At 40.8% G+C, this 16328-nt stretch overlaps 1 protein-coding gene across 1 annotated transcript in view; it reads right to left on the bottom strand.

The window, feature by feature from the left end:
- Window positions 1-16328, bottom strand: part of camkvl (CaM kinase-like vesicle-associated, like) — a 69304-nt gene that overhangs the window by 35487 nt on the left and 17489 nt on the right. Inside the window, exon 3 of the mRNA XM_087782368.1 lies at window positions 15128-15224. Coding sequence (XP_087638494.1) covers window positions 15128-15224 — 97 coding nt within the window. The remainder of the gene's footprint in view (window positions 1-15127; window positions 15225-16328) is intronic.

Genomic DNA, 16328 nt, shown 5'->3' with positions numbered 1-16328 from the left:
GTTGTTGTGACTCATATTTAAGGCTAACACGTGCAGTAGATCTTATTTAAAAAAAAAAAAAAAAAAGTATCTTTAAATGAGGCGCATTAGAAAATGTAATAATATCCCGACAAGTCAAAGGGAGGATGTGTAAATGAGATACCCATTAACGCCTCGGAACATTCTGGAGCGCCGGCTTTCTGGTCTGATTAGATTCCTAAGAGGCACGTTGGGAGATCTTTCCGACAGCGAACACAATATAAAAACCTCTAACGGCGGCGGAGTCATAACTGGGAACAAATACAGAGACGCACAAGACAACATTTGCAGCATAAATACATGAATAATTCCACTACCGTTCCTTGCACAGCGATACACTTTATTTACCGCTTCTTTTTTTTTTTCATCATCATCATCTTCCTGCTTGATCTGGACCCACATGTCTTCACTCTTGACCACGTCAGCAAGACGTTAGACATCGTGCAGAACGAGCGAGTGGACGGTTTGACTTCACGAGAAAAACCCTCCAGGAAGTTCTAATAAAGGTGTCTCTGTCAGAAAAAAGATAAGGTGGAGGGAATAGATGAGCGCGGCGGACGCCGTACGTGAAGAGCACCTGGGAATTAGAGTGCAAAGTCATGTGGGATAGACAAGCGGTGTGTGAGCGGGCGATAAAATAATCTGTAAAATATTCAGCGAGATAGAAGACTTTGCAGGACCAAAATCCCCTCCCTGTGGAGAAGAATGGGGAGGCAGGGATGGGCGGAGGAGCAAGAGAAAGCCAAACTGATTGAAGTTTTCGGATAAGGATCGTGAGCCCATCGGAACACTGAGAGGTCTTCGCTGTGAAGCTTCGTGTGGGACTGTTGAGGCTCGTCTATTTTAAAGCATGTGTGGGTACACTGTTCTCACCTTATAGCATATCTAACGTACCTGTGGAGCTCGCAGGTGCACAGAGATGCCTCGGATAATGACACAAAAAACGTGACAACGTTTCATAAAAAAAGCGACGGAGCCGCCGGGACTTCCTGTTAGCGAGCAATTAGCACATCTTAATCAAAGCCCGGCCCTCGCTCCTCGCTCCACCATCCAGTCACCTTCCTTCACACGGTCCTGCTGCGCCGTCCTCGGATGTTTTCCATGATGAGAAATACAAGGAGCCGCCAACCTTTCTCTCCTCATTAATGGCGAGATAAGATAATCCTTTATTGGTCCCCTCGGTGGGGGGATCTGTGGAGGGGAGACTATAGCCAAAAAAACGTCGCTTTAGTTTCAAGATGATGAAAAGCTGTCCAGTGTGGCAGGGAACCATTGGACGAGCTGTTAAAACTGCCTAATTAATGAGTGACAACAAAGAACTGGATGAACTTTTCCCGAACTCGACAGATCCTCACAGCACACTCAAACTCACGCTGGAAATAAGTGACCAGGAAATTAAGCAAATATTAAAGTTATAGCTACTGGTATCCATGGAAAATGTACCAGTACTGATACTAATCTTTCACTGTGAATACTTTTTTTCTAAACCAATTCCAAATTCAAATACCAAAGATCGATTTTACCAAAAAGAAGATAACATCACACATGGTTTAAATCTTTAGTTACTTTTTTTAGCATTGCTAAATTTCCACTCTGAGCCGTTATTACATATATTTATACATAAAAATTAACAAATCATTTGCTGACAACGAACAAATCAATCCAATGTTTACTTCCTTCATCACTTATCTGAACTGAAACTTGGCACCAAAAGTTATTTTAATACTCATGAAGGATTTCGGTCGGTGGCTTTTCATTGAAATATTGACATTAGAAGATGATCTTAAGCTCCGCCCACTGAAAACACTTAGTTTTTCTGGAGTTTAAATCTTGTTTAACATAACCACACCCACTCTGCTGTGATCGGTCAAGCATCAAGGTTTGTCACCGCATGTCATCAATCCCAAAAGTCTACCTCCAAGGGACTCGTTGTATAAACAAAGCTGGAGTGATACAGCTGGCTGGAGCAGGAGTGAAGCCATTATTACGTCATAATGGACTCTCGTAACCTCTCGTTCGCCCAGATTTCGGAGCAACTTTATAAAGTAATAAGTTCAAAACATGCTCATGATGAGGAACTGTTGACGAAGAGATGAAATCACTTTACTTAAATCATTGTTTCCACAGAAACATATAAATGACAGATACATGGTTAAACCATTTGTAGCACAATCCTAATGAACCTCAAACCTATAATAAAATAGTTTTTTTGTTGTTTTTTTCCATTATCATGTTGCTAATATAAATGTCGTTCTCTTAAATGCAGAGCAGACTCTAGTGTTCTAATAATCCCACAGAAAAACACTTTAAACGTGTCTGAGTCAGTCAAGGCCAGGTATCAAAGTTCTCGTCGAGACACATTCACTCAAGTACAATACACCATTTATTTCTCTTGGAGACGAATCTGCTACTGGAGAAACGAACCGAACCGTCTGACCTCTCCTTCTCTCACAGTCCGGTCTTCCATTACTAGCCTCTTAACAGTGGCACAGGACTGACTCCTGCTTGCGCCGTGACTGACAGGTGTGTGTCTGCAGCTTGAGATTTGGAAGCGAAATAACCATACAAAACACTGGCATTAGACTCTTTTTTTTGGCTGCTACCTGAAAAAAGAAATATTCCCACACGAAAAATTTGCATTTCCTGGTTAGTCATTTCAATTTAGGGATTTCATTGCTGCAGCTGTGGGTGTTAAGCAAGCTCGCCGTGCTCCACAATGGGGTTTATTACGATGCCTTCAGGACCCATACTTATTAAAAAAAAGGGCTCCAAGAAGACTTGTTTCACTCCTTTAATTGTGCAGGTTATCAGACCTGCCGCACCTGTCAGACAACACTAACTGTATACCTTCCTTAGTCCGATTAAGAAAACATCTTCATCCCCGCTGGCTTCTACACACTAAAGTGCTCTATAAATACAGTGTGGAGGTAATGGCAAGCGTGTAAAGTAGGCGGATTTACTGTGGAACCAGGTCAGAGCACAAGCAGAGCGAGCCTTGGCTCGTCTCCTATTTAACGGCTTCTACGGATATTTTTGTCTCCGTAACTCAAGTTATTTCTGATGACGTTGACTGACTTGGTGTCTCTTATACCACCATGAATCCTTTTTTTTCCAACGCTTCCTTACTACACTTTAAAATAGCATGGATGCATTGAAACTAGCACAGCAGTCGCTAAACAAACCCTCCCATCACTGTGTGGTAGTCCACTGCAACCCTAAGACACTTCAGTGCATCAATAAAGAGATTAAAGCAAAACTTTCTCACACGCCAAGACACTCAAGGAACCTTTTTCTTATTCTGCCTCAAGAGCTTCTCCACAAACAACCATGTGAACTTTAAAAATCAAACCCAATCGCAAAGAAAACACTCTTTACAAGCCAATAAACAATTTTGGGGATTCAAATAATTTCATTTATAACTACCATTATCATTTGAAAGTGAGTCATCACAGACTCATCATGTAGTTTAAAATTAATCAAACGTTCTTTATCAATATAATTGTTTTGGGAGTCATTCCCATGATGGAAAACATTTTGACCGTCTATAGTCTGATTGTGATATCGTCTTGGAGACTCTATCAAATACCTTTACTTGTAATAACTGCAGTTGTTGAGATTAATAATCTTTGCGCCTTTATCTTATCTTACATTTTACATCTTTGCTCTTGAGCCAAACATCCAGCAGGCCACACAAATTGACTTGGCGTCTGGATTTGGCCTGCCAGCCATGGTTTTTTCAAGTGATTTACACGTTACAGGTTTATTTTCCATCCATCCATCCATCCATCCATCCATCCATCCATCCATCCATCCATCCATCCATCCATCCATCCATCCATCCATCCATCCATCCATCCATCCATCCATCCATCCATCCATCCATCCACTTCTCTCTTCTACAGCCATGTTTATTGAATGTTCAAAAGTGAGGAGATCAAATAAAAAAAGACGGCTAATGACGACACACTTGTGTAAATAAATAATCAAGTGTTCAGGGTGTTAGATCTAATTCTACAAAATACAATAAAAAAACATGGAATCCTGAGATAACCTCAACATTCACAAGAGAAGATAAAACAAAAGCCCTATGACGACACCGGGAGCAAATACGGGATAAAAAGATTCTGCTTGATGAAAACCAAACAAAGAAAAGTAATATACTTCTCTACCTCCCTCTGCAGGTTTAATCTTCCTCGTGGCTTCATCGTGGCTGTTTAACTTACTCAAGTTCCAGCTCCAAACACTTCTGAGGAGAGAAGCTGGACCACTGGTCTAATGTGTCGCAGCACTTGTCTAACAGCCATTTATAAGCCTCGCTGCAGCGCAGCTGCAGAATCCACTGATTCTAACAGGGATACGACTTACAGAGGATGAGCTTTTATTAGCTTCAATCTTTGTGTTTTTGATTCGATTCGTACGAGCAATCAACGGGAAAAACATCCGCGGGAAGAGCGGCTTCATAAAAACAGGAGTAAAGGTTAAAGAAATGAGGAAATGATTCCGAGGTGGACAAGATTCCTCAAGCTCGGTATTAAAGCCATCCATCCTGACAAAGAGACAGAATTAACCAGAGAGGAATTGCAGGGACGGGATGGATGGAGGAGAGACGGAGACAATCTTTGGCTGCAGTCATCTTTCACCTGTAGCTGCCAGAGATCTCCGCTTGCATAATGCAAAGCCAGAATAAAGCCTCCATTATGACCAGCTGAGCCAATAAATCCAGATTTGTCCTGACCTCGTTTTCTTCATCCCAATCTTTTCTCCACCGTCATCCAAGCGAAGAGCTTTTGATTTCTATTTCTGATCATTTAATTGGACTTTTCCTTACAGAGCTAATATACCCAGGATTCAATGATGCGAAGAATGTTAAGTTAAAATATTAACATTTTCCCTTAGAATCTCTATGGATCCTTGTTTACGTATTGTTTCTTTGTGCGGTCTCTCTCTGGTTCTGTCAAGGATTCTGCTCTCTTTCTGTGCAGCACTGAGGAACGAATTAACAACGTGTCATCGTTGAACATGTACTCAAACTATTATTGATATGCATTTATCTGAGTGTATTTTCATGTAGCTGTGCTTCAACCAAGTACAAACGGCAACCCTCATCAATTCTCTTCACATTAATAATTTGGACTACATTTCCATACATTTGCTGCATTACTCATGTTATTTTAAATATATTATTCATAATATGCCAGGTATACGACCTCTGTCTTGTCAAATCAATGCTAAAAAAAAGTAGCTTCTTGTTGGTCTTTCTTTTCTTTTTCATTTCAGTTTAATGTATTGTTAATGAAGTACACATATTTATTTTAAATTGATGGTAAAGCGTATCACTCTTGGTGTTCTTAGATGAAGTATACATGTTATATTCTAGGGGAAATAAAGAGGATCGTTGCAACGATGGTTTCATGGTTGTCAAGGATGAGGCACTGACATGTTGGATCCACCGTTCGAGCAAATTGTGCGATGGCTTGTGCGGGGGAAGCAAATAATGAATCCCGAATACAAATATAGAAAGCCGGCAATAAGTGACTGGCATAATGACCGGATTGATACCCAGGCTTTTTATGTTTTATCGTCGCCATTACAACACTAAGCGGGATTAGAGCGGGTTTCATCTCTTCTTGATCTCTGTTGCTGGCCCAGATTCTAGCCCAGTTTTTACACGTGAGCCAAGGCAGCCCAGTCTGTTGAGTGGGAAATAAAATGCCCAATTCAGAAGTGAGTTGACTCGCAGCATTGGAAATTGCTCTTGGTGGAGTGCGGCGCTCGCCCTCAAGAGAAGCATTTACGAGACGAAGAGCCGGTTTCATTTTTCCTTTTGAGTCCACAATGGTCTAATGACACAAATAAATAAGGTGGAGGTGTAAGATTGTCTGGAGGAAAAGACAGAGGTGGTGATACGGAGATGAAAAGGCTCAGGGGCGCAATATAGCAGGAGGAATGACAAGGGTTGTGTATCAATTGTTTTTACTTTCATTCATGTGGGGAAATCGATCGTGAGCCTGTTTCCAATGTGTTTTGCTGAAACAACTTTCAGGATTTCTTAGCGTTGAATTCCCACTCCTGGCAGCCATAAGTAGCTCATCCCACCAGTATAAAACATTTACAAACTAGTGTGCACGCATGGAAATCTACGTCAGTAGTCGAGCTAAGAGAAGTTCAGTTATTTCGATCTAATTGCTAAGTCATTGCTCCAGGAACGTGCAGGTATCCGAGTATCATTTTGCATTTCGTACAATTTCTTATGATATCTGTTTAGTCAGGGTCAGTTTCTTTGACCATTTATGGGAAAAAGAAAGACTTAATCCATGCTACACATGCACAGAACTAAGGTATCAAAGATGGAATGTGGATAAATGAAGGCTTAGCTTTCTAATTTTACATCGCTAGCTTTTGATACTTGCAACCGCTGTCTGTATTTCTTTAAGCAAAACCACTCAACGTGACTCCAGGAAACGTTGATGATGGGACAAAAACCTATGTTGTGGTTTCATCATTCACCCTTTTGGCTTCTCACTGCTGCTAGACACAAGTTCAGCTACATTTGAGACATAGCAAAACCTGGGAAGTCCAGACAATTGTGGTAACGAAAGGGAGGGACCAAAAACAATCAATTGAATGTGGTTTTGTATTTCCTGGCTAGAGTGTACAAGCAATGAAATAACAGGCTAAAAATATTGCTTCTTTACCCGTAACCATTTTTACTCTCAATGCTCAGCTTCTTTTCCCCTTCACACATCTTCCTCTGTGTCTTCCTCCCTCCAATACTCCAGAGTCAAGACGATGGTAAAACTCATTACTAATTCATTGTTTCTCCCTACAACCCTACATGTATATAGGAAGCCTTGAATATGGAAAAGTGCAGAGGGGAGAATCAATTTCTGTCTTTAAAGCAGCAACCAACCTCCAGAGGAAAATACACCGATTGTTACACTACAAAGAGCCATTAAGTAAAAGTTGTGGTTGAGCTAAGGAAGGTCAGAAGGATCAATTGTGATGCTTTAAAGAGGCTTCTGAGATATTCCTCGTGGAAAATTATTTCAACGTGCGTTCTTTCTGTATCACCTGAGATAAGATGTGCATGTCATGAATGTAGAATGACGATGTTTGTGTCACTCAAACCAGGAGAACCAGTGTTTCCTTTGGCTGCATCTCTCATGTGAAATGAAAACATTGATCGGGCGTCTCATTTGTGCCTGGTTCCACTGCACGCAATAAAAAGTTCAGTTCAGTAGATGAGAATAATTTATTTTTCTTGTGGAAGAATTAACTTTATGAATATTTGCATTATTAATCTATTTTCAAGATAGATATCAAAACACTTCTATTTATCTGGACTGACACTGGAAAAAAGTAGTGAAGTGTTTTTGTTCTAATTTCTTCTCATAAATAATTAGAAAACAGGCCAACAGATTTGTTGGAGTATTTTTTTCAGACCTCATATTTGAATCTTAAGTCTGTGCAGGCTTGTTTTCGTGCACCTTCAGGGAGCCAAACACGCTCATTGGCAGACCTTGATTTATTGCAATAATTAATGTTTTAAGATTTGTTCCCGGCTGGGCTACGGTTGTTATTATTCCTCTGAATCACACGGGTGAAGCAGTGCAAAAGTATTATTCCGACTGTGCTTGGTTGTCGTCATCAGTGGCTTCACCTTCGCTGGTGGATTTTCTCCTTCAAGATCGGTTTGTTTTCGCCTCATGGACAATACATCATGATTCGTGAAAAAAAAGAATGAAGAATCTGGGCTGTTTTTATGTTGTATCAGAAAAGCAATTTTATCTGACTCATCTGATTGTGTCTCTCGCCACACTGCGCTCAAACAAGAGGCGTAAGTTAAACGGTGCCTTCATGTTTGTTTTTTTCTGTGACGCAGCGGAAATTTACAACCGTCTTGTTTCCCGCATACGTTTCAAGACAGAAAAGTTTCCCTTCATGTTGAAGAGCAGCAAGAAAACGTTTATTTTTAACTGCAACATGATCCCACAGCAATGTGTCTCCAACACTCTGCTAATGCGAAGGCTCGATGTTGTCTGTATTATCTCACATGAGTTTAAATGTCAATTATCATGCACTTATCCGACATCTGAGGCGCCATATACCAGCTCTTAGACCCGTCAGTTAGAGTGAGGCACTTTCAAAGATAACCAAGTAGGATTAGAAATAGATAGGATGTATTCATATATGTGTTGTCATCTTCGTCTATGACGGCCCTCAATAAGATGTGCAACCATAGAATAAAATGACCTGTAATGAGAAAGTACTGCTTAGCTCGTCCGTGGGAAGTGAGCAGTGAAGTGGTTTCTCCACACGTTTGCACAAAAGTTAACAAAAAGGCCAAGACATCCTCGTCCGTGATGCCAGGACACTAAAGCAGGGATGTTTTCTCAATCCCACCAACAAGAAACGGCCGTATAAATGCAGACCTGAGTAATGGAATCTACCGAATGACGAACTTTTCGTTGGCCTACAACTATTCTGTGCAGACCGGAGCCTACTTGCAGGACTCAGTGATTTTTCTTATTGATAGGAAAGACCTGAACTACAGTATGTTCATCCAATGTTCTTAACCATATATAATATTATTCTCTCACTGTGTGTTAAAGAAGTACTAGCCCCTGACCTTGAGCGATAATAACTCGAGTTTGTGTTTCGTTGAAACTTTTGGATTAAGATAATTAACGGCTTGTGAAACTTTACTGAAGATATAACAGCGAACTAACAGCTCTGTGCTTCAGAGAGAAATCAACCAGACTAGTAAGTATGTTCTGTATTGATTTCTCCTTACAAGTAAAATGATCTTAACTTTAAAACAAGTCAGTTCAATGAGTTTTCAGCTCCAAGTAATTTTCCCAACCTGACACTGGTTTGTTCTGCTGTCTTATTTTTTATCCGACTGATTCCACCGATTGTCCCAGAAATAGAAAAAAAAAAAGCTATCAATTTTGAATAGAGCATCGACTGGTTTCACACACTGATCAATTTCTTCGATCAAGAAATAGATCAGTCAATGAAAAGAAATGCCAACTTAGGTCAATAAAATGAATAGAATTTAACGCTGAAACATCAATATGAATTGAAAACCATCAGCACAGACACCAACCTCTCCTGCTTCTTAAGACGGAATGAGAAACATTTCGCTCTCAGCTGGGTTTCCATGAGTTTGCACCACCACTCCGACTACTTTCTCTGCCTCTGCAAGCGTTACCTGTTCTAGATGATTCTCAAAGTTGATTTATTTCTAGTGAGAACTGCACTCCGACTGCCCTTTTGTGCCAAGTTCAGAACATCTTTCAAAAGAATCCTTGTGCTTCAAGGTGTGAAGAGTCTCATCGGCTCCATCAGCCGTGACCCTCTCGCTGAAACATCAGCCCGGCGCCTTGACTAGATCGAGCTCGGTGAAACAATCGAGGTATGTTTGAGGGACCTGGGGTAAACGTTGTGGTGTGTGAGGGTAACAGGAAAGGGGGGAAGAAAGCAGAAGGAAGGGAAGGACACAAGAAACCTCTGGCGCCGAACTCACTTCGGCAAACAGATGCTGTGTGCGCCATTTTATCCTGGAGCTGACACTTATGTAACATTAAACGCATGTTTCCAAGTACGCAAATTTGTGGATGATTTTGTTGTTGTCGTCTTACTAATGGTAAACACTTATTCATTTCTTTCTCATTTCCAAGACAGCGTTTGCCACTAACATGGTTGGCAGCCGCAGCATTATCGCCAAGCCCCCGGGGCACATAAAGATCATTAATGGCCGACAAATGTGGTGTCACAGAGCGACTGCTGTGTTACAGTGCACAGAGGGTTTTTTTGGGGAGTCATAGTGACGGATGTACGCGGCTTAAAGTCTGCAGCAACCTTCGGAAAAAACCTCACATGTTTGAAGATGGAGAAGCCTCTTTAGAGGACTTCAATATTTCTGCTGCACCAAAACTCTTGGGCTGCCATTACAACTACTTTTACATTAGATTATAATGAGATATTGATGTTCACATCGCAGCAGCCTCCACACAATCACGGTGTTAGGTTACTTATTGATCAAATCATAAATCTCAAAAGCGGCCCAGTAAGAATGTTCCGTGCACTCAAGTTACGATCAATTTTTATTAATACAAAGTTGTGCTCAGGGTTCCGAATGTCACACACTACTATTTCAATAGAGAAGTTTATTACAGCTTTATATGAGAAACTGCATCTAAACTGATTTCATTTTAGTTTGTAAAAATAATTTAATGTCACTGACCTCTATGAGGGTTTAAAGTATCTTATTATTGGCCGGTTTTCACAGATTTAATTGTTCTAAAGGACGTAAGAAGGCTCTTAAGATACAGGTGTTTCCCAGACGCTTTCTTAACTGCCATCTTCGGATTAAGCCAAAGATGCTTCATAAGAAGCGCCAAGACTTTGGCAAAACCTTTTTAAGTTGTTGCCACTGAGTTCAATTAAATTAAGTGTGTTGAGTTATGAGAAAGCCCAAATGTTTTATTTTTTTCTTGAATATATAATGTGTTTTCTCATTTCTTTATACAAATTCCTACGCCCTGGAACGCATTATCGGCGAATTAAGGCATTTTCTTCCAGTCGTATACACATATTTGTTGATTTAATTCAGTGCATGAACGCTAAAGTGTGAGATTATTTTTTTAAATGGATTATTTAGTCACACAAAGATATTTAATGTTTAACGGTTTAGTCGTAGTAGTACTATCAACTCATATATGCAGACGTGTGTGGAAAAGTCATCGCTGTAATTCAATAAAAAGTTGGGCATTGTTTTACTATTTGGATATAAACTTAAGTTGGTTAAGAAGGCTCTTGAGAGTGGGTCAGCTCGATCTTACATTTCCTTATTGTGATAGATCTTCTTAACCTAAGAGCGACTATGGGAAACACATCCTTCTTTCACAGCGTTATTAAGAGCGCTCCAAAGAAGATCGTAGCACTTAAGAGCTTCTTAACCACTCTGGGAAACCCGGCTATTGTTGGTAGGAAAATGAATTGAAAACTGAGCCATCTCTTCGTCCGGTACCTTCGTAAGGATGAATGAATACATCAAGCAAGTACTGTGTAAAGAAGTCAAGATTAAATTGAGTTCAAACATGATGACTTTACTGACCATTCATCGCACCGACACACTGGAACTATGAGAAGCAGGTCTTCTGTAATCATCTTTGACACAGAAAGATTGTACCTTCTACAAAGAAAAATGTCTTCCAATGCGAAGGATAATTTTGATGTAAATGCTCTTATTCATTTATGTAGTCAAGCACACATGATGCAACAAGAGTGACACATTCTTTGTCGAGAACCATGGTCTCAGACTTGATCCGATGGGTGAGTTAACAAATGGTCCTGATGTCAAAAGCATCTGAGTCATGTTCAGTGACAGATATGACAAATCCAAAATCACCACATCATCAGATTTATCACATCAGACACGTTTTGAGAAACCAGACAGAACTCATTTTGATCCATAAGCTGGATAAGCAAATTTTTCATCCTCTCTTTGCGTCGTCCCCTTTTTCAGAAACCAGATTAAAACTGTCGCTGCAGTCCACGACCTAAAGAGCCAACTAAACATGGCACGGACGCCCAGAAACACACCTGAACATACACTGATATGGATCCTCGTGGCTGGCAGCTACAGCACAGCGAGTCCAAGACCAGTGGATCTTTCGCCCTCCAGTCGCTGGACTGCACAGTTATGTGGCCCACAAATGATTTAAGAGCATTTTATCCTTAAGGCTGCAGTTCTTCCACATGCTCTAAATGAGGTCTCGAGAGACGAGTTCAATCTGAGAACACTGGAACACACAGGTTTGCTTCGGGGGGACAGTGGTAACAAAAACATGAGGACGACGAAGACTGTTCCAGGTAACTTATCTGATTCAAATCATGAAAGTCTATGGATTCTGTTGCATGGATCGATACTTGGGCGAAACATCTGAGGTACCGACAATGTGACCTTGAACAACTGACTTTTGTATCCAACTGTAAAACTACGGAGGATTCGATTCTCAAGCAAGAAAACTTTAATTGGAGAAGCAGAAAGAACACCTTACTTTTGTTTAATGTTGGATAAAAGATGTATTAGTCCGGCAGACGAGTCTTTGATGCCGTGTGTTTGATCGAGTTAAGACTTCACTGGGTTCACTGAAGAGAATAGAAAAGCACACGAGTCTTTCAAAAATCAGGAAGCTGCCATGATGAGTTCACAGAGAGGGAGTGAGAATAAATACGAGCGGTGTTGAAACGCAAGTTTGAAGTCCGAAAAAGTTTTTATTGGGTCAGAAAGTTACTCTACTTTATTTAGAAGGTTGTGAGACAATCTTGTTTCAAGTTTTCACCACGTGAGCTAAAAATAAAACCTGGATGCTGATTAGTGAAAAGGATTGACAGTTTATTATTGTAAATATTTCACACGATTGAAAATGCATCTTCTCAATTTAATAATTTAAAATGCTGGTATCGTGTTACAAATTGAAAAATCTAGTTTTTGTCTTTATTAAAACGGTGTTTATCTTCCACTCAATCAAAGCACCTTTTAAATAATTCTACATTTATTTATTTGAAATGAATTCTTCAATTACTTACAATTGTTTTCATAAAAGGGGTACGGTTTTGGTGAAGTCATATACGAGGCCTCCATTAAAACATGCTGAGCCTCATCATTTGAAAACGTTACATGTTCATTTCCCCTCCATAATGGAAGTGAATTAAAGCCGAGGTTTGTTCCACCTTCATATGATTTAACGTAACATCAAGTCAGTTATCGACACCCCCGGGGTGAATTAAAAATCCGAGTCAATCAACACAAATATATGGAGCTGGAGCCCGTTACGAATCTGCCTCTCGGATTATCTCATATTTCTTTATTTTGCTGCGAGAGCACAGTCGTCCCCCTACTGGCCTCATTAACTTGTTTTATAGGAGCTCCAGCAATTTGATAAACACGGAGAGCAGCCGAGAAAAAAGGCAGAGAGAACATCGACGGAAAAAACTAGCACAGACGCTTCAGCGGGAGGGAGGGAGAGAGAGTGAAGGAGGTTGCTGAACTGAGAAAGTAAAGTGAGTCCGAGGAAAGGAGGCTGAGGATGATAAAAGAGGGGAAGGAAATAGATAAAAAGGAAAGATGGGGTTGTTTACGCGTGCGATGATATGACGCCACCAGTTTTATGAAACAGACGACGGTGTCGTCGACAGGATTGCACGCACACGTTGGCTATTGTGAAAAAAAATATACTGTAGCCTCCAGTGATGTGAAAGCGTGACGTCAGAGGCCAACAACAGCTTGTATGACTCCACGCCCAAGGGAGGTGGGGTGAGTAAGCTTCACCGAAAAAACGAGCGCGTAGACGAACAAATCATTTCGGGTTTAATCGAACACACGTTCAGGAAGCACTTCCTCTCGTTTTTATACTCCGAGAATAGAAGTGATTTCACGATGGCCCGACTTTACCTTCACTATGAGGCTCGATCCTGGTTCCCTCATGAACACACTCACAACCCCTCCTGCGACCCAGTTCCTCCGAGTTAGATTCATGCACGTGCACGTTAAGGGTGTTCGTGTTGATATCGTGACCTATAAATATATGTTTCAGATAAGATAAGTAACAGAGATCGTTTATGTCAACTAGTATAGAGACTTAAAACCCAATAAAAGTGACTTAATGCATACATTTGAATAACATTTCCCCTGGTTTAAATTAGATATTTTTTTTATTGTTAAAGGGCAACGGATGTGTTGATTCAAGTGAGTCTTAAATAGATGTTTGACTCTATTGTATCATCAGTGTCTGTTTGTACAAAACTCTTTTAATTGAAATATTGACTAAATGATCTTAAGCCCCGCCCACTGAGAACACTTTGTTTTTTTGGAGATTAAATCTTGTTTACCATAACCACAGTCCCTCCGCTGTGATCGGTCAAGCAAGGAGGTTTGTCACTGACCGTCATCGATCCCCTAAGTCTCCACCTCCAAGGGACTCGTTGTATAAACAAAGCAGGGCGTGATTACAGCTGGCTGGAGGAGGAGTGAAGCCATTGTTACGTCATAATGCACTCTTGTAACCTCTTGTTCGCCCAGATTTCAGATGATCTTTACAAAGTATTAAGTTCAAAACATGGTTACGATGAGGGACTTACTGGATCTTGCAGATGTGAGTCAGGAGAGTTTTCACTTTAGTTTCCCTTTAAGGCTAAATTCCAACCATGAATCAATCAAGTCATCTGTTAATGACTTGTATTTACACTCTCTCCATTATTTTTATTTTTTATCTGTGTTTTTCTGCAATATTTTTCTACTAATATTATTATTTTATTATCTGATATTTCCGTGAGAGTCTCTGAAATTCTCCCGAGGTCAGAAAAACTTTCAAGGTCGAACTTCTTTCAACAGAAAATACGAAATGAGAACATGAAAATAAACTCCAATGACGCTCGACTCTTTTGAGAAGATGTTTATCAGTTTTTTTTAACAGCATTTCAGGGATATTTCCATGACCTCGCTCCGACTGTTCATTCTTTTTATTTAAAGCAATTTAAGAAAATATTAATTTTCGACCAGACGATGTTGAATGTTTTACTAACGTCAAGGTTCTCTCTGAAGTTTATGGTTACAAGTGTGCACAAACTCAACTCCTCGTTGATGCAAATTATTAAATTAAGAAAGAGGTTTTGATGAATATATTCATACTATAAAGTCACTTTAGTAAGTGATTATTATCCAACAGTTGGTAGTTGGTTCTGTGGCTGATCTAAGATCCACCTCAGTACGGTGTGTATTCATCTTCATGTAAATTCAAGGTGAAAATAAACTTGGATCGAAGATCTAAATGCTCCCCATTTATTTCACCGTTTCTCTTTGGAAAAGTTCCGCAAACAAATCAACAAGTTCCGCTGGACTCGACTCTGGCTGCGGAAACACTTTCTCTTCCCGCTCGGCAGCCAGATGGAGGATGTGAGTGCAGCTGTTTTACAAGCTCATCACCATCATCCGGAGCCGAGCGGCAAAAGAAAAACATTATCTCTGCACGTTGCTACTTAACGCCGGCGGCGCTCCGAGCCAGCTGTGGAAAATCAATTGGTGTTGGCCGGGTCTTACCTGGAGTGGCCGCTGTGATGGAGAACGGCAGGAGCGTGTGTGTGCGCAGCTTCTTATCCAAAATGGAAACTCTGGGTCCGGCTCCGGATCCTTTTGACTGGAGGGGAGAGAAACAACGACAGTGATGAGGTTGTTAAAGAGGTGAAGTGGAGCGCAGCTCTGGCACGACTGTCTGTTCTGTAGTGAGAATTACTTTGCTTGTTCCGACTGCCTCCCTCCCTCCGTCCCTCCCACTCACTCACTCACTGACGGTCTCCCACCCAGGAGAAATAAATAATCTTTCATGTCTCACACTGGCTCCATTTCCATCTCCCAGTCTATTTCAGATGGTTTTTTTGGAAGCGACTCGGAGCTCCGAAATGAGTGGTTGCCTCCATCCGAACCTTCAATTCTGATTTCTGACAGTCATGGCATCTCTGTGCAGGCAGCAGATTGGGAGTGGCCGGGATTAAACGGTGGGATTATACCTCATCATTTCATCCCAAACATGGGTGGACAATGACATCAGCCGTTGGCAGCAGTGAACAGATTCACGCTGGAGGACGGGAAAGTAGGGCGAGGGTACCTTTAACCTCCCAGAGTGACGGACGCCACTGATGGGGCAGAAGGCTGGGAGTTGTGTGGGTCTTCTCTGGGGAAAGTGTGTGTTTGTAGATATGTGGAACAGCTGATGTCCGGTGCATGAGCCTTCAGACAGATGGCCGATATAATGACGCAGGATCTAGCTACAGGGTTCCTGTGACTCCAAGAACGCTGTCTTTGTGTGTCTGTTGTTGCTGGTCTTGTACTGGGATATATAACGAGCATCAACCAGGCGTGCGGAAAAAAAACAACCTCATTATTTATTGTCGGATCACATTTTATTATCACAGTTATTTAATGGGTTTCAAAGTATTTTCAAAATAAAATAATTTGCTTTTTTATTTACAAGCGTTGGTGTATTTTGGTGTTGCAATTAAACCTCCAGCCAACAGATGGCAGAAGTCATTACGCCCCGTGGATGAGAGGATACAGTCGACTACAGCAGCTTTTAAAGTCGATGTTTGGACATATTTTGGATTTCAGTTTCTTAAATTCAATCGATTATGTCATTACAATTCAGTGTTCCAACTGAAATCGTTCCGAAAATCATGCAAAAGTATCGAAATATATAGAATATAGTATCGTGAGATTAGCCATAGCTGCAGCCGTTTGATAAAAT

The sequence above is a fragment of the Callionymus lyra genome, chromosome 19 (assembly GCF_982586985.1).
Source record: "Callionymus lyra chromosome 19, fCalLyr1.hap1.1, whole genome shotgun sequence".
NCBI classification, from domain to species: domain Eukaryota; kingdom Metazoa; phylum Chordata; class Actinopteri; order Syngnathiformes; family Callionymidae; genus Callionymus; species Callionymus lyra.
Note: the sequence above shows the minus strand (reverse complement) of the source record. Positions and strands in the feature narration are given on the sequence as shown.